The following is a 22,462-nucleotide window of genomic DNA, read 5'->3' as shown; positions in this document are numbered from 1 at the left end:
AAGCACTTGGGGGAGGGTTTGGGTGGGATGGGGTTGGGTTGGGGGAAATTGTGGGATTGGGTTATAAGGGGGGGGGGGGGGGGTGCTCATGTCTTTGTTTCTGTTATGTGTCCAAAGACATGCTGTGTACAGTGCATGGTAGCTCTGAAATGAGTGCCAGAGGGGATCGAGAGTGAGTGTATGTGTGCTCCCATTTCCCTGAACCCTCCTCATAGCAGCACAGGGGGGGCTCCTCCAGTGGTCCCTTTTTAACAGTGGCTTAAAGGGGCTGCTGTGAAGGGGTGTGAAGGAGCTGGGCGAGGAGGGCCCAAACCCCACACTGTTGGAGTTATCCGAGATTTTTCTACCGGATATTCAGAAAAAGCAGAAAGTCTCAAGCCTGCCTTTTTGGGTTTTGTTTATTTAATTTTTTTTTTGCCAAATGGTTTAAAAATGGTTTCTTTTTCTCAGCCCTTTTTTTTCTTCAAAGATCGTGAAAGCAAAAACGACAGAATGCAACACTCCACTTTTTTTTTTCTTTTTTTTTTTTTTTACACTGGTGTACATATATAAATATATATATAAATATTTTTTTCCAGCTCTTCTTGTGCTTAACAGTTACAATCAGTAGAGAGGTATTTCAACATTTCACCGAATTTGCCTCCTCTTTATTTTCTTGACCAGATGTCTGTCTTTTTACATTCGATTCTACTGCAAGACTTCCATTGGGTGAGTTAGCCGCGTCCGGACAGAAAGCGAAAAAAAAAAGTGCTGTTAACAGAGATGCAAAAATGCAAAAATTTAAAAATGTAAAAAAAAAGGAGCACCTAGGAAGAGATAACGACCACAAAGCGAACACAAAGCGACCCCAGAAGAGATCAGCATGGGAAAAGAGAGAAGTGGTTAAATTGAAGGTTTCAGTACGTTTTCGGTCGTCAGGAGCAGGTATTTTTGTAGTCCCGTCACATTTCCCCACCACCTAACTCCTCCTTCAGACATCTCGCGATTGGTCTTTCAGTTGTATGTCGGACCACGGAGCGTACACATCATTTTGTTCGTGTCACTTTTGTACCTTTTTTACAGTTCAGATGAACACCTGTGTGTCTGTACTGAAAGAAGCTGCTATTTTATTCTCTTTTTTTCTTTTGTGGTTGTAATATATACATATATATATATCTATATGTAAAAGAGAAATCCTTAGGGTTGAATCCTTTACTGTGTCCACTACAGTCCATTTTCTTATGCTTGTACTTTTTGCAGAAAAAAAGAAAAATATATACTATTTATAATTTGTGCCCCTATGTGGAAAGATGTTGTTTTTTTCTAGTTATTTTTTGTTTGTTTGTTTTTTTTTGTTTTCCTGTTCACCGTTAACTCTCCCATAACTCCCCCACCCCACCCGTTACTGAGCGAATGCATTTTTGAACTTCTGAAATAAGAGTCGTATTATGTAAGGGGTTTTTTTTCCTCCGTTGTTTTTGGTCAAAAGTTACAGATTGATGTTCGTCATTGTTACGTTCATGGTGGCACCGCCTCAACATCAGCAGTCGAGCACTGTCTCTCACATAACATCAAGGCGCAACCAAAATCTCAGGTCAAATTCCAGACTCCATTGCCATTATAATACCCCTTAATCCACCCGCACCCCACCCAAGCGCACACTCTCCGCTTTTTACCCTGCTTGCTTTAACACTGCTTCCACAAAATTTCACAAAGTTTTACCAACTGCACATATATAAACCTCTGGAGTCGTACGTCATGCTCATGTGAGGGACTCCAGGTCGAGCCAGGCTGATTATTACTAAACCAGAGCGGATCAGCCAAAACATTAGCACCACTGACATCTGACCTTGAGAACATCTGATTATCTTCATGTACAGTGGCTTCTGTCAAGGGGTGAGATCTACATATTAGGCAGCAAGTGAACAGTCAAGGTCAAGAACCTGAGCCGTCTAGACGACTGGGTCAGAACATCTCCAAAACATCAGGCAGGTTTTGGTTTTGTGTTTATTCTTTTTTTTTTTTTATGCAGTGGTCAGCTCCAAGAAACTACAACCAGCGACAGGGTCATGGGTGCCTGGCTTAAGATCTGCTGCTGGTGTTAGTCTTGGTTCCAGATACCACAGCAGGACATCTCAGAGGTCCTCTCCTGTGGAGTCCTCGAATGACTCGAATGGTCAGATCTGTAGTGGCGGCACAAGAGGGGGCCCTTCTCCATATTAGGCAGGTGGTGCTAATGTTATGGCTGATCAGTGTAAGGTCATATACAGTAAAACAACCAGCTATTTAAACAGTATACCCTCAGAAAAGTTACCAACAGCAGTGGGCGGGATGGTGGCCGTTTTCCAGAACGCTGCTCATCTTCACCGCCTTAGGCCTTCTTGGAGCAACCTGCAGACCTATATAGTGGGGGGTCTCCAGCTTAGGTTTTGGGACCGGCACTACCACCCACCACCACCTCCTCCTCCACAGAGGTAATGTAAATTCACTGGCCCACCTCCTAATGTCAGGAAAGCGAGCAGTAAGCTCGTGCGATTTGGCGTACCCAATGTTAAGATGAAACTAAGCTTATATGAAGAGGTCAGGCTCATACATTTCACAATCATAGGTCAATCGAGAGGTCAATCGACGCGCGCCAGTTTTCTGTCCGTTTGTTCTGAAGGATTGTTTCGCCGCTTCTTTCATCTCCTTTTATTTTCATTATTTATTTTTGATTCCTTTTTTGTGATATGTTTCAAATCACTGTACAAATCCCCTTTGATTAAGTGTTACATTTGAGATATTTTTATATTTTTTTCATGACTTTGGGACTTTTTTTCTTTTTGAGTTTCTTTGTTTCTCCTTCAAGCATTTATCTACCTCACCCTTTTTTATGAATATATATGTACCTGTATATAAAGAAAATACATCTGACCCCACCCTGTACACCCTCTACACATACACATAAACACACACACACCCTGGGAAAGAAAAGAAAAAAGACAATTACAGCTTTGTGTATCTGGGTAAACCTCAAAAAACACTACGAACCACAGCACGAGCTGGCCTTTTGTGGGCGTTTGTACAAACTGGCTGCTTTCTGACTTCCCTATAAGAATCGCCCATCTGTTGATTTATTTATTTGAGATTTTAAGCGATTCTGAGAGCCCCTAAAAAAAAAAAAAAAAAAAAAGGACAGGCCTTAGCTTGAGTTGGCTTCAGACGTGCTGGAAGTTTTGCCGACTGTTCATTCATTCATGCACCTTTTTCGTCTGGCTTAAACAGGCAGGGATTCGAAAATGAATAGATGGTACGATAGCTTAAGCTTAAGCCTAAGCCAGGGGTGGGCAATCCCGGTCCTGGAGGGCCGGACTCCTGCACAGTCCTTTTGCTTTTGCTTTTCCTGCTCAAGCACGCCTGATTCGACTGGTTCAGCTCACCTGTGAATTCAGCAGGTGTCGTAGGTCTGCTAGAGCAGGGAAATCGGCAAACTGTGCTCGAGTCGGTGAGTCATGAGTCAGTGAGTCACGAGTCAGTGAGTCAAAGGATTCGAAGTGAAGCAGCCCTTTTTTTTTCTTTTTTCTTTTTTTTAATAGTTGTGTAATTCGTAATCCCCCTTACCCTCCCCACCCAATGTTCAATTCCAACTTTGTTTTTTTCATTGTACGTTCATTTCTGACTGACTGTTGTGTTCTCTTGAATCCAAACTTTTGAATTGATAAAAAAAGAAAAACACTTCTGGTGCAAATTGCAACGAACGCTGTCTACTGTATCTTGGTGGCCTACGGTGTGTGGAATGTATGTTCTGCTGAGAGTTCATTGATGTTTTGAGGGTTTGTCCCGAGACTCGGAAAGCCGAACCGCTTTCAAAATCCGATTCCACGGATCAACAGAGCGGAGTTTGCGGTTTCGTTGGCTGGACTGTTCACTGTAACTGAAATTAAAAAGACATACGTTCCCCTCGTTCTTTTACATGATGCAGCCAATGATCAGAGTGAAGGGGCTTGTTTAAAGAAAAGAAAAGGGAAAGTGGTGGTCTGGCGAGAGATGGTCTGGAAGTGGGTAGCGATTCTTTCTTTAATCATCGTCATTATCATCGCCCTCTCTTTCCACAGTCGCTGCTTTAGAAAAAAATATATAATAAAAAAAAAGCACAGATCACGTTAATCTGAGTGATTTCAGGACTGGTGGTGAAACAGGAAAGTGAGGAAGGAGGTTGGAGAATAGTCCAGAAGAAAAGTGTTTTTGTTTGTTTTTTTTGTTTTGTTTTGTTTTTTTGTTTTTGGATATTTTGAGTTTTAAACCTACTTTCTATACAGCAGGGTCCAAATGTACCTGAGGCCATTTATTAAAATCCTTTTAATTTTGCATTAATTTCTCATTTTATTATTAAATATTGTTGTTAACGTAAGAGTTTGAAAGTTAGCATCTGAAATTCAGAAATTTTAGTATTTGGCAGCATTAAGGAGATCAAAACTACATAAAAAGATACATATCTGGCCTTAAACAGTCAGTTTTGCACATTTTGCTTAAATTGTGATCAATTAGAACAACTGAATCGTTATTAATATTTACTATTCTTATTGCTTTTGTCGTTTTTAAGAAATTTGCTTTGTTACCCAACAAAAAGTAAACACTTGCTGCATATCATGGACATAAACGTGCCATAAACATTGTTGCAGCATACAGTCATATGCTGTCATAACAGAAAATGTAGATTATTACATGATCGTATCAGAAGATTACAGTGGAAATAACCACCCTTGGCTCGGATGATGCTACCGAGACGTTGGTTAGCTGCTCCCCGGTGGCGAGTGTACCACTCACCGTCATTCCCCTCAGGTATCAAGGGCCCGTTCACTACAGCAGCTCTAGAACATCCCACAACGTTGGCAGTTTGCTAAAAGCTACCACCCTTTACTCGGTACCCTATAATCAAGCCCTTTTGGACATCAGTCAAATCACATCCTTCGCCCATGACGACGGTTTTGCACTCTGCCACAGCTGACTGGTGCGCTCGCTTATTTATCCATGCAGCAGCAACTGGGTCGAGTTCATTCCAAACCAGAAGTGGTCATGATATTAAAATAGGGTCGCTGAAAGCGCCAACCTTAGTGGGATGTTCTAGATAACAGTGGTACCCAACAGGCCATTGATGCCAAAAAGGAACGATGACTCCTGGCAAGCTTTATTATGAGCACCTTCCATCACCTAATACCATCCATGCTACAATGTCTCACCGGAGTCATCCGAACTGAGGTGGGTTCTTCCCATTGTTTGGAAGATAGGCGGTCATAATCTTCTGGTGTGACCGTGTAGAACAATAATGGTCAAGACTGATGTGAGTCTGCAGTTATACTAATGGACACAGGCCGCTTATGTGGCATGGTATCGGCATGTTTAGCAAGGCTAGCTTTAGCTTTTATTGTTCATTCCTCAAATTTACATTGGAATGGACCGAAAATAATAATAAAATCAGTGTAGTCTCTGACTTTTGGACCTTCCTTTATCTTTTGTGTACGGTCGGGTACCACAGACCGTCATTTTGACACGTTGTCCTGTACTTGAAGAAGAACTGAAAAATCATCGACTTGAAACCCAATAGATTTCAATGGGCAGATGCTGGAGGATGGATGGAGTATGAGTATTTTTGAAAGCGTGAGGACAATTCTGTCTGAGAAAGTCACATGTATTCTACAGATGCTGAAGGTAGAAATTAGGTTTAAGTTTTTTGACTACTCCTTTAAGTTTAGGACTCGAGCTGATAAGTCCCAGAACTGTCCCAGGGGCAGAATAGCGATCCTGATGATCCTCCTCCTCCCACTCACTTTTTTTTTTTTTTCTTATACTCCTACAAAACATACTGGTTCTCTCTTCCTCTCCCTTGTTCTCTGATCTGCAATACCCTTCCAAATGATGGGTCCGAGCCCCATCCACTGTGGGCTAGATGTTCTCAGGGCTGAAGGTTTTTGGGGGACAGGGAACGCCCCAAGGCCCAAGAGCCTTCTCTGCTCTGCTGCTGACGATATTGCTGCTTCCGATTCACTTTTATTTGATTACTTTTCTACGAGACACATTTCCAAATTCCTTGAACATTTTAAACGGCGTACTCCGTGAGTGCGCAGCGTCCGACAAGAGAGGGTAAATGATGTTGATGGGGGGCGGGGGGGGAAGATGAACGATGGCTTAATCTAGATCTCTGAAAACAAACTTTTCTACACTTTGTTCCATATAAACTTTTTTTTTTTTACCAATGAACGTTCTGCTATTTGTACAATAAATATTGAAAAATCGAAAGAGTTCTATACGAGGTGCTGCGATTCGAGTTCAGACCTATTAAACAAAGGATTTATTACAGATATGGAAACCAACAGCTCGCATATTGACCGAGAGAGGTGGGCGCCCAAAGGTTTGTGGTCCAAGCCTCTTCAAGCCTGGTTGTTTCATGTTTAAAATAAATGGAAAAAGGAAAAAAAGGACTTTATTTATTTTTGCTTTCCATTATGTTACAAAAAATAAATGAGTAAATTAATAAAATAAAGAACTAAAAGTGCCCCAATAATATACCTTACAGATTAATCACGAAGATTTTGTTCATAGTGGCACATGCTGGATTTTTTTATTATTATTTTTAAGTGTGTGTGTGCGCGTGTGTGTGTATGTGATACTTGCTAAGAAAAGAAAATTAATAAATTCAGATCACCAGCTTTGTAATTTGTGTCCATGTGTACAGACTCTGGGTTACGTCCAAATACTTGTGGACACCCCTTCTTTAAGTTGCACCCATTGCTGGCACAGATGTGCAAGTTCACACACACACACACAGCCTGTCTGCTCCCTGTAGAGAAGTAGTGCCAATAGAATAGGACTCTCTGGAGCAGGTAAACATGGACCTATTGGCACCATGACCTTACTAACAGACTTGCAGATGCATGCAGTCAAATTCTCACAGCAATGCTCAACTCAAGAAACCGTCTTCTCTGGACAGGTTTATTAATGCCCTTGATTTAGAAAGAAGCAATGAATGAGCAGGCGTCCCGATACTTTTGTCCATATTGTGTATTTGAAAATATTGACGAGGCTGGTTTATTCTGCTCATAAAGAAGCTGTGATTATTATTATTATGATCTACTGGACGTCTGATGAGCTCATGCATATTAACGAGCTCTGCCATGTTTGGGGGCCGGATATCTCTGAATCTCTGAGCCACGGATTCCAGGAACAGTAGAAGTACTGTTTGATAAAATACAGAAACATAAATAAATAAATAAATAGAAAAAAAAATGACCAGCTTGAGGCCTGGAGATGAAGTGGGCAGCTGAAGAGGATGGGTCGAGCATGGGTGGAGGGTTGAAGTTGCTGCTGCTGCTGCTGCTGCTGCTGTTTCTTAACCCCTGATGACCTCAAGGCCTTCACTGCTTAATGCTGGAGGGGCACCACACACCCTCAAGGCCCTCCGGCTCGTCTGTCACTGTACTCACAGGTCTTCAGTCAGATTTCTGAATGGGTTCTGGTAACATCCCCCCTGTAATTCTTAGACGGGTCAACAGCTTCACATTCTACAGCTCATACACACACACATGCAGGTCAGCCATAACCTTAACCCCGGCTGTCCTCATCTACAGGGGCTCCTGTGGAGGGGTGGATATATCAGACAGCAAGTGAACAGTCAGTTCTTGAAGGTCAGGTGTTAAAAGCAGGACAGAATTGGGAGCCACTTTGAGAAGGACCTAACTGTGAACATCAGGCAGGTCTTCTGTGGGTCTTCTGGTAAGCAGTGGTCAGTACCTACCCAAAGTGGCCCAAATATATGAGAACAGGAGGACCATCGACAGAGTCATGGGCGGCTAAGGCTTATTCCATGGAGGCCCCACATCGCAAGGAGCCGATGCCTCGAGTGGTCACAAGGGGGGCCTACTCAATATTAGGCAGATGGTATTAATGTTATGGCTGATTGGGGTGTATATATATATATATATATATATATTTCTATACCAAAAACAGAATCTGATGTGATAAAAAGAGCAGATGCGTAGAAATTGTGTGTAAATGTTTATGTACAGTTAAAATTAATATAAGAAGGCATCTGAACGGGGTTGTCTAAACTTTTGCATACGAAGGTTTTATGGATATGGGTTAATAATAATAACTACTATTATTATTATTATTAATATTATATGGGCTACTAAAATGTGCAACTATACAAAATACACGTATTTTTGTGTTTCTGTTTAGTATTTTACTATTAATGTTATTAATGTCCTTATTTAAACGAGCAATTGTAAAATTTATAACCCAAAATATTTTTGCTAATATTTTTACCACTACATTTGTAACATAATAATAATAATAATAATAATAATAATAATAATAACGTGTTTCTCCGTCCTGCCGGATGTGACGTGTGCGCGCTGTCGGAAGTCAGCTGTTGGAGAAGCTGCAGAATAACAGAAACATCAACATCAACCATCACAGACCTGCAACAGCGCTGAGATGTGAGTTCAGCTGCAGACAGTCTCCCTCTCTTCCTCACACCATCATCTTCTTCATCTTCATCATCATCATCTTCTTCTTCATCAGCTCCTGTAGTTTTACCGTCTTCGCTGTCTGGAACCAGGCTAGCTCTGGAGCTGCTGTAGCTCTGGAGCTGCTGTAGCTGCTGGAGCTGTGGAGCTGCTGTAGCTGCTGTAGCTCTGGAGCTGTGGAGCTGCTGTAGCTGCTGTAGCTGCTGTAGCTCTGGAGCTGCTGTAGCTGCTGTAGCTGTGGAGCTGCTGTAGCTGCTGTAGCTCTGGAGCTGCTGTAGCTGCTGTAGCTGCTGTAGCTGTGGAGCTGCTGTAGCTGCTGTAGCTCTGTAGCTGCTGGAGCTGCTGTAGCTCTGTAGCTGCTGTAGCTGTGGAGCTGCTGTAGCTCTGTAGCTGTGGAGCTGCTGTAGCTGCTGTAGCTCTGTAGCTCTGTAGCTGCTGTAGCTCTGGAGCTGCTGTAGCTCTGGAGCTGCTGTAGCTGCTGTAGCTGTGGAGCTGCTGTAGCTGCTGTAGCTGTGGAGCTGCTGTAGCTGCTGTAGCTGTGGAGCTGCTGTAGCTGCTGTAGCTGCTGTAGCTGCTGTAGCTCTGTAGCTCTGTAGCTGTGGAGCTGCTGTAGCTGCTGTAGCTGCTGTAGCTGCTGTAGCTCTGTAGCTCTGTAGCTGTGGAGCTGCTGTAGCTGCTGTAGCTCTGTAGCTCTGTAGCTGCTGTAGCTGCTGTAGCTGCTGTAGCTCTGTAGCTGGTGTAGCTGGTGTAGCTGCTGTAGCTGCTGTAGCTCTGGAGCTGTGGAGCTGCTGTAGCTCTGTAGCTGCTGTAGCTGTGGAGCTGCTGTAGCTCTGGAGCTGTGGAGCTGCTGTAGCTGCTGTAGCTCTGGAGCTGCTGTAGCTCTGGAGCTGCTGTAGCTGCTGTAGCTCTGGAGCTGCTGTAGCTCTGGAGCTGCTGTAGCTGTGGAGCTGCTGTAGCTGTGGAGCTGCTGGAGCTGCTGTAGCTGCTGTAGCTGTGGAGTTTTTCGCCCCCTTGCAGCAGTAAAATCAGTCTGGGAAGGCTTAGCGCCTTGTGTTGTTGGACCATGGCTATTTGGATTTGATTGCATTCGACCACAAGTGCAGTGTGGTCAGGTACTGATGTTGGTCATATCACATTAAAACTGTAGATATGCTTCAGTACCTGAGCCTCCAGCTGCACACCCTCAGCTGCTCCACCAGGCTAAGTGAAACATTGTCCTACATGTATTTAGGGGTCACCTGCATTCATTTACTCACTGTCCATTCTTCTAACCCCCTGTTTAAGGGTCCGGTCATCCTGGGACTGATCGAGAGACTGCCCTTCGGCCTTAAAAGGCCTCTCAGATCATGGCTTCAGAACTCCACGAAACGATATTTACAGCCAAGCAAGAGCGGCACAAGAACCTCTTCCTGAACTATAGGAACCTGAACATCTTTCCTGTGGAGCTCCTAAAAGATGAGGGCTTACAGTTCTTGGAAAGACTCTACATGAAGAGAAACTCCCTCACAACACTGGTAAGGGTTTGTTTGATCAGTTTTATATATGGGTACACAGCTCTTAATCATTGAATTCAGGTGTTTCATTCAGTGCCATCACCACAGGTATGTAAAATCAAGCCCCTAGTCCTGCAGTCTGCCTTTCCTCCACACATTAGTGAAAGTCTGGGAGGTTCTGAAGAGCTCACTGAACTCCAGCCAGCGTGGTTCTGTATGTAATAGGAGACACCGCTGCACCAACAACTACAACAACAAGTCAGCTGGTGAAATTTCCTCCCTCCTAGATCTTCCACCATCAGCTGTGAGTGGTGTTATTATTGAACAGTGGAAGAGTTTAGGAGGAACAGCTCACAGAGAGCAGCTCAGCCACCGAGTGTCTGTCAGACCATGTAAAGTTACAGAGCGGGGTCAGGGCCGAGTGCTGAGCTCATAGTGCAGAAAAGTCTCCAATCTCAGACTCAGTAACTGCAGCAGAGCTCCAGACCTGCTGCTGCTGTTAGAGCTGCAGAGTAAAGGGGAAACAACTCCATATTAATGCCTATGGGTTTAGAATTGGGGGGGTCATAAAATCTCCTGTAGGTGTCCCAATACTTTTGTCCATATAGTGTGTTTATTTCTTTCTTTCGCTTTAAAGTTTGATTCCCAGTGATGCCGTGGCCAAAAGTACAACAGTATTAAAACAAAGCTTCATAAGTTTTTAGTTAATCTTATTAATCACTTCTTTTTTTTCCAGCCTGATAATCTCGCACAGAAACTCCCCAACCTGATTGAGTTGTGAGTATTTCATTGTTTATTTATTTATTTATTATTTTATACTGAATTACTGTTTATTTACTCAATTTAATATAATGTGACATGCAAAAGTTCTGGCGCATTTTCATTTTATTTTAAATGTTTTTTGTTTTTTTTCCATTTTTTGTGAAATAAAGCATTACAAAGTACAAACAAAATTACATAAACCTTCACCTCCTGTTGCCTCTTTTCTCTTTCTACGGTTTATTTTTGCATATTTATTTACTATAAATGTTTACTTACAGCCAGACAGGGAATAAAAAGTTGAGTCTATTTTTTAAAAATAGAAATTATAAACATATTCTTTAAAAAAATTGATATAAATTGTAATAATAATGTAATAAATATAACAATATTGTAGTAATAAATTAATAAAAAATAATAGAAACTAAGCAAGTAAATCAGAAATAATCATTTGTATTTTGACTGTATAATAGGGACATTGCAGTATTCATATTTTTTTGTATTCGTAATTATTCTGCAGTAACAAGAGGGGCAGTCAGTGGTGGCTCAGCGGTTAGAGTGCCGGGATATCGATAACAGGGTTGTGGGTTCGATTCCCGGGCTCGGCAAGCTGCCACTGTTTGGCCCTTGAGCAAGGCCCTTTACCCTCTCTGCTCCCCGGGCGCTGGAGTTGGCTGCCCACCGCTCTGGGTGTGTGTGTGTACTCACTGCCCCTAACACGTGTGTGTGTGAGTGTATGTTCACTACCACAGATGGGTTAAATGCGGAGGACACATTTCGCTGTACAGTCCACACTGTACAGTGACAAATACGTGCACCTTTACCTTTTTTACCTTTATATGATAAACATTAGCGGTAGGTAATGAAAACATGCACAGAACAAACCTTAACAGAAGTGAAGGACGTTTCCCTGCATTTCCAGCACAAAGGTCTCTTATAGTATCTTAATTCTCTCTGTTCCTGCTGTAGGTATCTGCACTCGAACAATATTGTCATCATTCCGCAAGGTAAATTCTCCGAGCTCTGCTTGGCTGCTTGGCGTCTCTGGCTTTATTTATATTGTTCTTATTTCATTGCTCACAGTTGTTTGAATTGTGCAGCTGTTCAACACACTGTAAACCGCTCTAATTGAACCCACAGCTATTGGGAACCTGGTCAGACTGCAGTCTCTGGATCTGAGTGACAATGCTCTGCAAGTGATCTGCCCCGAGATCGGCCGGCTGCGCTCGTTGCGGCATCTGCGACTGGCCAACAACCAGCTGAAATTCCTTCCTCAAGGTTTGTCATAATTTTTTAAGATGATTTTGCAGTGATTTGGAGAGTTCAGTATAGTGGATCAGTAGTATCATCAATACAGACCTTATTAAATGGGCGGGACATCGGTCAGATTTGACCAGTCCACATTTGGTAACGTTTCTTGGTTGTTACTGAGCAATTTTATAAAATTGCTTGATTGCTTCCAGAACAGAATTACACCTTCCTGGACCTTCCTGGAAATAATTCTAGTGTAAGACCTCCTCCGTCAGGGCTCGGCTCAGTCCGAGCAGGGCCAATATTTGATCAATATTTTAATATTTCCACTCACAGTACATTTTTAATGTGTCTTGAATCATCGAAACTCATTTTAGGACCAATCCTGCACCATCTACTGCAGTTTACTCCAGCGAGATGACTGTTTGCGCACATGCTGCTCCCTGGCAGAAGTGTGTTTGTGGGTGACGAGGCCCTGGCACCACCAGTAAATCAGCCTCCTGCTTTTTTGGCAAAGGCTTTGTGTTCCTTCTCCTCCTCTGCTTTCCTAATTTAGCAGCAGTGAGTAAAAAATCTGCAGTAATAAATGGAGTGTGGTACGTCAGGCAGGTGCCCAGAGAGCACAGATCGCTCTTTTTCCCTGCCAGTGGAGATTGTGCAGAATGTACAGCCAAAAAAAAATCCTCTTTACTCGCTGTACCGAGCCAACATTTGCAATCACCTGTAGTTCAAATCTTTTTTTTTTTTTTGTTATAAAAAGTTAAGAATAGCTCATACGCTGTAACTGGATATAGAATAAGCCACACCTCGGAATGCTTTTTTAGATTTTCTATGTAATATTTGAACAAGAAATTATTAATGAAAAAATTATGAACGATATGATGTAATCTTTGACCGATGTTTCAAAAATCAAAAAGGAAAAGTATTTGGACACCCGCTTATTTATTGTTTCTTTCAAAATCAAGAGTATTAAAAAGAGTCGATCCTGCTTTTGTTGGAGTAACTGTCTCTACTGTGCAGGAAAGAAGGCTTTGCTGTGAGGATTTGATTGCATTCAGCAAGAAGAGTGTTAGTGAGATCAGGATGTTGTATCATCCTTAACTCATCCCAACTCATCCCAGAAGTAATGGATAAGGCACCACCATTCATCTTTCTTCCACTGCTTCACAGCTCAGTGCTGCTGTGGGGCTTTATACCCCTCCAGCTCACGCCTGGCATTAGGCAGCATGGTGCCATTAGGCTCATTAGGTTTCTCTGCTTCAGAGAGTCCTATTCTCTTGGTAGTACTTCTCTACATGGACTAACATGTGTGTGTTAGACACTAGCTGTGTGTGTGTGTGCATTAGCATTAGAAGGGGTGTCCACAAACATTTGGACAGATGTGAAAATCAGTCCTCAGTTCATAGCAAACAACTTGGACAAGGTAGCTAAGGTACCTGCCCTGTTCCTTCCTCACGTTTCTCTTCATCAGCATCATTTGTCACCAGCAGAGGGCAGCAAATGCTGGTACTTGAAGTGGAGTCCATGCAGACGGTTCGATTCAGTGATGATTCAGTCTAGAAATCCCATAATTCACCATGTTTCAGTAGTGGAACATAATAAAAAAAGTGTTATATTGGTTTAACAGATTATTATTTATTTATTTATTAATATAAATGGCTGAGAAATTTATTTTGGCTCACAAATTGAGCGCATACTGGCAACGGAATCATGTGTATTAATTTCTCTGTGGATGTGTGCGTATGTGTGTGTGTGTGTGTGTGTGTGTGTGTGTGTGTGTGTAAGAACTGGGCGACTTGAAGGAACTGGAGACCCTGGACGTGTCCATGAACCTCCTGAAGACTCTTCCGGAGCGGCTTGCCCAGTGTCTGTCCCTGCAGTGCCTGACCGCTGACCGCAACCGGCTGCACTGCATCCCCCGGCAGCTCTGCCTGCTGCCTGACCTCAACGAGCTCTCCATGGCCGCCAACTGCTTGACCTCGCTGCCCCTGGGTGAGCCTCTGTGCCTTCACCGGGGGTCACCAACCCTCCCCCTGGACATCTGCATTACTGCCAGTTTCAGCTCCATCCCCAAAAGTCTGGAACTCAGAACAGCACCTATTCCTGCCTGTGTTTTAATGGACTGCTCTGGATTTTACCCCCTTCTACAACCCCTTCACATCTCAGACAGCAGACCCAGCCCCCCACCTCCCCCCGGCTGGGCTCAGGGCCTGTGGCTGTTAGTCGAGCTAGAGGTAGTGAGGGGGTCACATGGAGCTGCAGGTGCTGTGGTAGGCTGCTCGCTGTGTGGAGCCCCAGGGGCATTGTGGGTGATAATGAGCCTGGAATGCTTCTCATAATGGTGTTCACACTGCTTCCTCAATCTCTCTCTCTCTCTCTCTCACGCTCTCTCTCTCTTACCCTGCTCAGCTATTCACAGCAGCTTCAAAGGCTTCCATTCTCCAAAGCAGCCATGATAGCATCTAACTCAAGTTTACCTCAAGGACAGTGCATCTCCCTCAGTCAGCTGAGTGCTGTGATTTCAGGCCCCAGTTCTAAATATGTTTCCTGTGCATCTTTAAGATGTGAGAAGTGAATAGAGTGTGTATCACCTTATTTACCTTTACTGAGCTTCAGAGTGACTGCCTATATCTCCCCGGCAGATCTAGGACGCTCCATGGAGCTGCAGTTTGTTTTTGTGGACAACAACGTTCACCTGAAGGGCCTGCCCTCGTACCTGTATAACAAAGTCATTGGCTGCAGCGGGTGAGTAGCCTCAATAGTAGCAGTAAAATTGGGTTTATTATTAATACACTATGCGGACAAAAGTATTGGGACACCTTCTCATTCAATGTTGAGAAGCGTTTATCCTGCTTTTGTTGGAGTAACTGTCTCTACTGTCCAGAGAAGAAGACTTTCTACTAGATTTTGCATTGATGGAGCATTGATGTGAGGATTTGATTGCATTCAGCGACAAGAGCGTTAGTGGGGTCAACCCCAACTCATCCCAACAGCACTGGATGGAGCACTAACCATCCTTCTAATGAAGTTCCAGTGCTCCACAGCTCAATGTTGGGGGCCTTTATACCCCTCTAGCCCATGCCTGAAATGGCATGGTGCCAATAGGTTGATCCTGGTCCAGAGTCCTATTCTATTAGCAGTACTTCCCTAGCTTGTGTGTGTGTGTGTGTGTGTGTGTGTGTGTGTGTGTGTGTGTGTGTGTGTGTGTGTGTGTGTGTACATTTGCACATCTGTGCCAGCAGTGTGTGCAACTTGAAAGTAGCTGAATGCATTCGTTTGAAGAGGTGTCCACAAATATTTGGACAGACTCACGTATGGGCAGCAGCACAGCATTTGTCCGTTAGTCAAGTTCTCTGTTAAAAGTTTGCTGTCATTTACTTTATTTATAGGAATGTCCCGTGTGCATGTTTCCCAACTCACACTTTTCACTGTGTGTGTGTTTGCAGGTGTGGTCTGACATCGCAGGTGTCTGAAGTTAAACAGCTGTCCCTGGCCCAGGGAGATCTAAGTGTGCCTCTGCCTTTAGAGGTGAAGGCTATCGGCTCAGAGGCCGACCGAGTGCTGACCCTGGAGGAGATGGCCATGAGGACGCTGCATGTAGCCTACGGTCAGCCCAGGAAAGGTGACCCTGTCATCAGCCTTCTCCTGAATTTCTGAATTACCACATATTTTCTAAACTACATGTATACATATAGTTACAAGAGCATTTATTCTTTTATGCTTAACATCAGTAAAACCTTAAAATGTGCCCTAGAACTGTGTTTATCTTAGCTTAGTTAAATAATTAGTTTAAGAAACTGTGAAGCTTTAACACTGTTGTTACTCCTTTAAAAGAACATCCAGCAGAACCAAAACCAAGCTGGAAAACAAGGCAATTCCAAAACCCCAAAACTTCCATCATCACAGCCTCATTATTCTTACACTCCTAAGTTTACATAAACCTTTAGAGAAACCTCGGCTCAAAGCTGGCGAAACAGTAAAACGTGACTGCGACTTTAAGAGAACATGTTGTTGTTAATACTGGAGAGCAGCTCATCACCTCCAGAGTCTGCTAGCTATGGGAGTACGGGTTGCTACAGGAACCAGGCCACCGCTTCTCCTGTGCCGGTGTCCGCAGGAGGGAATGAAACGCAAGCCAGGGGCAGGCAAATAGGAATCCGTGTTAGGCCAAAACCTAACGTTAGCCAAAGATAGCTGTTACCACCTCTTCTCTCCATCGTCCGCTACCTCAGCTAAACCAAACTGGAGCTAAATTCACATCAGAAGTGAAAACACCAGCCTATTGTTTTTTTTTTTTTTTAATCAGTAAGAGTCAAAAAAGACAAACCCGGGAAGACAAATTGGGGGCAAAACCAAAAGCTAACAGGCTACTCTTAATCTCTTCAGCTTGCTAACAGCACATTGCGCTGAGAGGACACAGAGAGAGGACAGCAACACAATCTGGCAAGACTCGGTGTTACGGTGTTAATATGTGCTATAATATGTGCGGTTCTGTAAGTCGTCTCCGGGGTCGTAAATCAGCCAATAAATGCAGAGATGAATGTTTTTTTTTTCCATGAGTCCTCTGTAAAAAGACAATTAGCACAAAATAACAGGGTGGTAAATAGGCTTGCTTAACCGCAATCAAGCATTTTTTTGCCCGACAGTAAGTCACATGCATACTAAAATACTATTTGCCTGAAGCCCCCCTCCTCCCTAATTTAACACGCTCCATCCCTACCTTTTTCATGTGTCTCCTCTCTCACAGTCTTCTTACAAATTAGCATAAGATCCAAACTAGCAAAATTCTCAATAAATCCATTCTCTGGCACCTTTAAAGTGCCAGGGTTCATATGTGGGTCAGTTTCTGTCTCATACCTGCATTTTGTGGAAAATTCATAGTAATTAAGAGGTCTCAAGATACACCAACTGTCCAAAATGTTGCATATCCAGCAACCTTCACCTTTTATACGTATTTATAACCAAATAATGGAAAATATTATCTATATTATAAATGGATTTTATCTCATTAAGTAAACACTTTGGGACAGAACATGTAAAATGTTGCCGTTGTTTGCTTCCCCTGCTTGACCTCATCAGGCCCTTCATTCATTTGTATCATTTTCTATTCAGACGCTCAGAAGTTCTTGCCCCCGTTCCTGCTGCCCAACAGTCTGCTGGACCTGCTGCAGTGTCCACTGGGCCACTGCCATCGTTGCAGTCAGCCCATGTTCACCATCGTCTACCCCAAGATTTTCCCCCTCAGAGAGACCGCGCTGGCAGGAGTACACAGAAGGTACAGACGCAAGCTGATTATTTCCATAATCAATGAATCTATCAGCCATTATTTGATTAATTGACTAATCAATTATGTATGAATCAATCAATTATGTATGAATTGTAGGTTCCCCCTACAGTCAGAGAGAGTGATTTGCTTTTACACTACTGCTACAAATACAAATCTTGCTTTGAGCGCCCCCTCATGGACAGCTGTATACCACACTCTAAGCTTACATGCTAGTAAATACAGAAGTCAGTATGGAGACCACAATATTCTACTCACTCTACACTCTGCCTAAGTCCTCTGAGAAGTGGAGGGTCTTCAGTCTGGATTTGAGGACAGCGAGTGTTTGACTCTGCTGTTCGGACACCCAGGGGAAGTTCGTCCCACCACTTTGGTGCAGGACAGAAAAAAAAGTCTGGACGCTCGTCTTCCTGGATCTTAAGGGATGGCGGGTCGAGCCGAGCCGTATTTGAAGCTGGAAGGTCTCTTGGTGCAGATCGGCTTTTGACCATCGCCATCAAGTACGGAGGGGCTGGCTGGTCCAGTCTTGGCTTTGTATGCCAGAGTCAGGGGTTTGAATCTGATGTGGGCAGCATCTACAGGAATATCGCCCCCTGTGCTTCCTGTTGTGTATTACAATCTAACGTTCTAGTTTCCTTTTTTCCCCCCCACTTTTTCCACACAGTTAACAGCAGCTAATCAAGCAATCAATCAATCAATTTGCAGCCACGATTGGCATACATTCCCTCAAACCCACTGTCAGATCGTATATATATATATCTCCCTCTGTTTTTCCCTCATTTTCCTGCTCCGTGCTCAAAATCCCTCCCCTTATCTGCTCCCATCTCCCACCTTGTTGTTAAACTGATGAGCTGGCTGTTCTGAGCCGGGCTCAGTCCGCTGCCTGTCACGGCCCATTTGTAACGGGACACCGGCATTTCCGCATCAACATCTCCCACACTAACCCAATCAGGGCAGCTAATTGCCTTGACTCCATATGCATTAAGAGATTTAATCGGCCCGCCAATTACCTCTGGAGGAGTCCGCTGCAGCTTGGTAGCTTAGTCGTAGTCAGCATCAGTGGTCTTTGTGTGTGTGTGTGTGTGTGTGTGTGTGTGTGTGTGTGTGTGTGTGTGTGTGTGTGTGTGTGTTTCAGGGTCTTGACCACTGTTTAAAAGTTTGCAATCAATGCTTTCAATAATTTAGAGCCAGTTCTGTTGGAGATAAATGTAGAAGATGATCATGATGTGATGTCGTTAAACCATTTAAATCTCTCTCTCTCTCTCTCTCAGAACGACTGTGAGTTTCGTGGCGTACTGCTGCTCCAGCCAGTGCTCGCAGACGTTTGACCTGCAGAGCTGATGAGCGTCTGGACCCACCATTCCCCACATCCTCCATCGTGGTGCTCTCCTAGTCCGATCCGACCCACTGGGAGCATATTGTGATAGACCTGATCTACAATGAGCTGATGCTGAAGTACCTAAAAACTGCAGATCCGTTACAGAATACAGAGCAGGCCGTCAGAGCGTACTGTGCTTTAACAGCTCCCGCAGGTTACCGGAGTGGACGCCTTTTCTTAGATATCGTACAGAATGAATGTAGACCGAGACAGACGGAGGAGAGGGCTTTTATGGGGTTTTTTTAGATGGTGAAGACAGGAGCTCAAGTATTTTTCTTCACTAAACTTCTAGAAGGGTCAGAGATGTTCACATAAGGTATTTTTGAATATTGGAGGGATTTTTACTTGATAGAGGTTCAGACAGATTATAAGTGAATTATTTATTCTTCTGAAGATTTGTCTCACATTTTGGAGATTACCTGAGTGGATGGGTTGAGTTCTGGAATGAAGCTTATATGAAGAAATATAGTTTGTTATCTAAGAAAGAGAGAAAAACAAAGAACCATTCATTTCTGTTGACCGTTTGCTCACAGTGGACCACACAGATACCGGTTAAAAGGCTGTTAATTCACAGTAAAATGTCATTTTAATGCACGTCCGATGTTCAGAAGACAGTTTAAAGGAATACTCTAGCCAGTGTCAAACTAATCTCTCTCTGCTGCATCTGAAGACTGCAATATGTAAATGTCCTCTGTTCTGATTGGCTCCCTTACACCAAACCAGTCAATGGCTCAGAATGGCTCAGTGGTTTAATGTTATGCCACTTTGGCCGGGTGTTGTCGAGTTGGAATCTCAAGCTGTGCTGCTTTGCCATCAGCGGCCTGAGTCAGAGAGAGCACAATTGGCCGTGCTCTCTCCGGGTGGGTAGATGATGCTCTCCGCTCTCCCCTCTCCCCTCGTCACTCTTAAGTGATGTCTCAGCAGAGCTGGAGACCTGCCGCTATCCTTTGCCACAACGGCTGCAGTTTTAAAAGAGGCGGTGGCTGGTTTCACATGCATCATGGGAGAACTTGTGTATCGTGTAAGTCCTTACTCTCTACGAACAGGTGGGTTAATTGGCAGAACAACGTTGGGGGGTAAAAAAGAAAAATTTTAAAAAGCAGTCCAGGCTGAAACCTTAGAACTTTATTTCGTGCAAATGGGCGGGGCTAAACTGGTGTAGGTTGAATAGGCAGGGCTAGTGTATGTAAGTACATTGGTTTTTGTGGCCTTGCATTGCTGCAATGCATTAAAAACTGTCTGTTTTTGCAGCTTAGTTTCCACAAAACGGGGATAAAACTGTATGTTCTGCATATTGAGCACTGTCTACATACTGTGTGGAGGAGAAGAAAATTAGGTTTTACCCTGAAACCCTTTAATTCAGACTCTCAGATCATTCTCTGAGCTGTAAAATTCACCATAAACCTCACCACAGAAAACAGAATATTAGGTACCCCAAAAAATCTCTCTAAAATAGAAGCCAATTGACAGTTGCTACATTTTTAATAAGTGTATAATGTGATTTTGGAACTTCAGCTGTTTGGCTCTTGCTATACAGGACTCATGATGGGACTGAGAGAAGAAATGAGGCGGAGTTAGAGCTTAATTGCATTAACATATGACTGCATATAATTAATTATATTAATATTTTGGCAAAAATATTTATTTCCCTGTAAATGTTCACTGACAGATTTCAGCATCTGTCCAGCAGCTTCTATTTGGAGTCATTTACCAGAATCTGTGTTGAAGTTATTGTCTGGGCATCAGTTGCACTACAGATGTAGCCTATAGAGATTAGACTGGCAATATCTGAAGTGTTCCTTTAGGAACTGCAGGTTCATATCCGCGTCCAGTGTGGTTTAACCATCCAGGCTTTTGTACGGCTTAAATCTCTGACTGTGTTTCATTCATCTGTCTAACTGAAGCACGTCCAACATTGCAGAGAGTGACCAGTGTCCAACAACGTTTGTCATGGTTTGGGGACAGAAGGCCGTGTTTACAGTAATGTCCACTTTTCTGTAGACGTGAATACATTAAATAAACAACCCTGACTCTCTAATATTCTAATATTCAGTCATTTGTTTGTTATTATACAACGGTTAGTTCTGACCATGTGACCTGATTGGTCTTTTGAAAAGTTCTGCCAATAGAATAGGACTCTCTGGAGCAGATAGGCATTAAGCTGGCATTGGCACCAGACCCAGTACCAGGCATGGGCTAGAGCTGTGGAGCTGTGTTCTCTGGAGTGATGATGCGTTGGGGTGATGATGACCTCATGACCGCTTTCATCACTGAATGCAATCAACTCCTCACAGCAGTGCTCCTCCAAAATCTAGTAGAAAGCCTTCTACCCTGGACAGCAGAGACAGTTACTCCAACAAATGCAGGATAAACCCCTGAAAATGCAATGAATGAGGAGGTGTCCCAATACTTTTGTCCATATTGTGTATTATACAGTGTATTATATGCACTAGAATGTTCCTTTAAAGGGCCACTATCATGTTTTTGTGTTGCTGTATGTAAGGCTGTTGCATTGTGTACATTTGTAAATGAGCTCTATTCTGATTGGCTGCCTCTAGGCTTAAACCCTCCTTATAACTTCACTTCAGTGCAAGTGGGTGGAGCTAATATACTGACATCACAAAAGTAATGCATTTAAAGCTGGCTGTTTCTGAAGCCTCCTTTCCGAGTGGAGTTTTCCCTGGATGTGGGCCCTTTAAGTTCAGATTCTCAGATGGTTCTCTGAGCTTCGGTTCATCACAGTCACTGGTATCTGAATCATGCCACAGAAATGCAAATCAAAATGGCTGAATGAATGTATAATTATGTAGCCAGCGAGCCAAAGTTTCATTTATCAGAAAAAAAACAATCCCTGGAAAAATCCCTGGCACTTCAGCTCAGGAATAATTGAGCCGTAATCCCTCCACAACAGGTTTCGATGGGAAAAACAGGCAGATACCTGTGTTTGGAGCTGTTAGACTCCTGAGAAGCAGTGGAACAGTAAATTAGCCCTGACAGCTGGGTCTGTTCTGATGTCGTCCAATAAATAAAGCAATTCTTTAAGGTCGTATTACAGGCCTGATGCTCACGCTGTGGGTGTTTTATGGAGCTGACTGCACTATTTGTTCCCTCTGGAGAAGTTTGTCTATCCAAGTGTTAACAAATGTGTGAGTGCATCCAAGCTGATGTTTAGATGATTCCAGGCTGAAACCTTTTTAGTTGGATCTTTATCAGAAGATTCACCAGAAGATTAATATCACAAGGCTGGGTTTGTTGAAATTATTGACAATGCTCAGTCTCTAACATGGTAACTTTACAGGAGCAGGAAAAAAAAACTTCTTAACCTCTAATGGAAGTCGATGTGAAACAATCACAATTCACGTTATGTTACAGCAAATGTGGAGGTACAAGGTTTGGAAACTGTACGCTCTGCAGTGTTACTTCTGCTTTCCACCTTGTAAGAAAGGCAAAGTACAACAACAATTCTAATGCCTAAATATTTTATTTTTGTAAAATGCTAATTCATCACTGTGAGGCCATTATTTTGTCATTATTTTTGAGATACTAAGTCATTATTTTGATATACTATCTCATTATTTGGACATATCTCATTATTTTGAAATACTAAATCATAATTTTGAGATACTATCTCATATTGAAATAGTTAATTTGTGAAATACTAAGTCATTATTTTGATATAGTAAATCATTATTTTGATATAGTAAATCTTTATTTTGAGATACTAAGTCATCGTTTTGAAATACTATCTCATTATTTGGAAATACTAAGCCATTATTTTGATATAAATTATTATTTGATACTATATAAACTAAAT

General features: G+C 42.9%; 1 protein-coding gene across 1 annotated transcript; it reads left to right on the top strand.

Moving 5' to 3' along the window:
- Positions 1-8,372: 8,372 nt before the first annotated feature.
- On the top strand, positions 8,373-20,686 carry lrrc28 (leucine rich repeat containing 28). The gene is made up of 10 exons (XM_072660715.1): positions 8,373-8,453; positions 9,768-9,997; positions 10,713-10,753; positions 11,705-11,742; positions 11,876-12,013; positions 13,772-13,978; positions 14,629-14,731; positions 15,433-15,608; positions 17,099-17,261; positions 18,542-20,686. The coding sequence occupies exons 2-10, from the start codon at positions 9,830-9,832 to the stop codon at positions 18,609-18,611; spliced, it is 1,104 nt and encodes a 367-aa protein (XP_072516816.1). The 5' UTR covers positions 8,373-8,453; positions 9,768-9,829; the 3' UTR covers positions 18,612-20,686.
- Positions 20,687-22,462: the final 1,776 nt, after the last annotated feature.

The sequence above is a fragment of the Salminus brasiliensis genome, chromosome 17 (assembly GCF_030463535.1).
Source record: "Salminus brasiliensis chromosome 17, fSalBra1.hap2, whole genome shotgun sequence".
Classification (NCBI taxonomy): Eukaryota; Metazoa; Chordata; class Actinopteri; order Characiformes; family Bryconidae; genus Salminus; species Salminus brasiliensis.
The sequence above is the reverse complement of the archived record's forward strand: the minus strand, read 5'-3'. Positions and strand labels throughout refer to the sequence as shown.

Coding starts and splice junctions, on each gene's coding strand:
- lrrc28 (XM_072660715.1), top strand. CDS start 9,830: ATGGCTTCAGAACTCCACGAAACGATATTTACAGCCAAGCAAGAGCGG. Junction 11,743..11,875: donor TATTGTCATCATTCCGCAAG/GTAAATTCTCCG, acceptor TTGAACCCACAG/CTATTGGGAACCTGGTCAGA. Junction 17,262..18,541: donor CTGGCAGGAGTACACAGAAG/GTACAGACGCAA, acceptor TCTCTCTCTCAG/AACGACTGTGAGTTTCGTGG.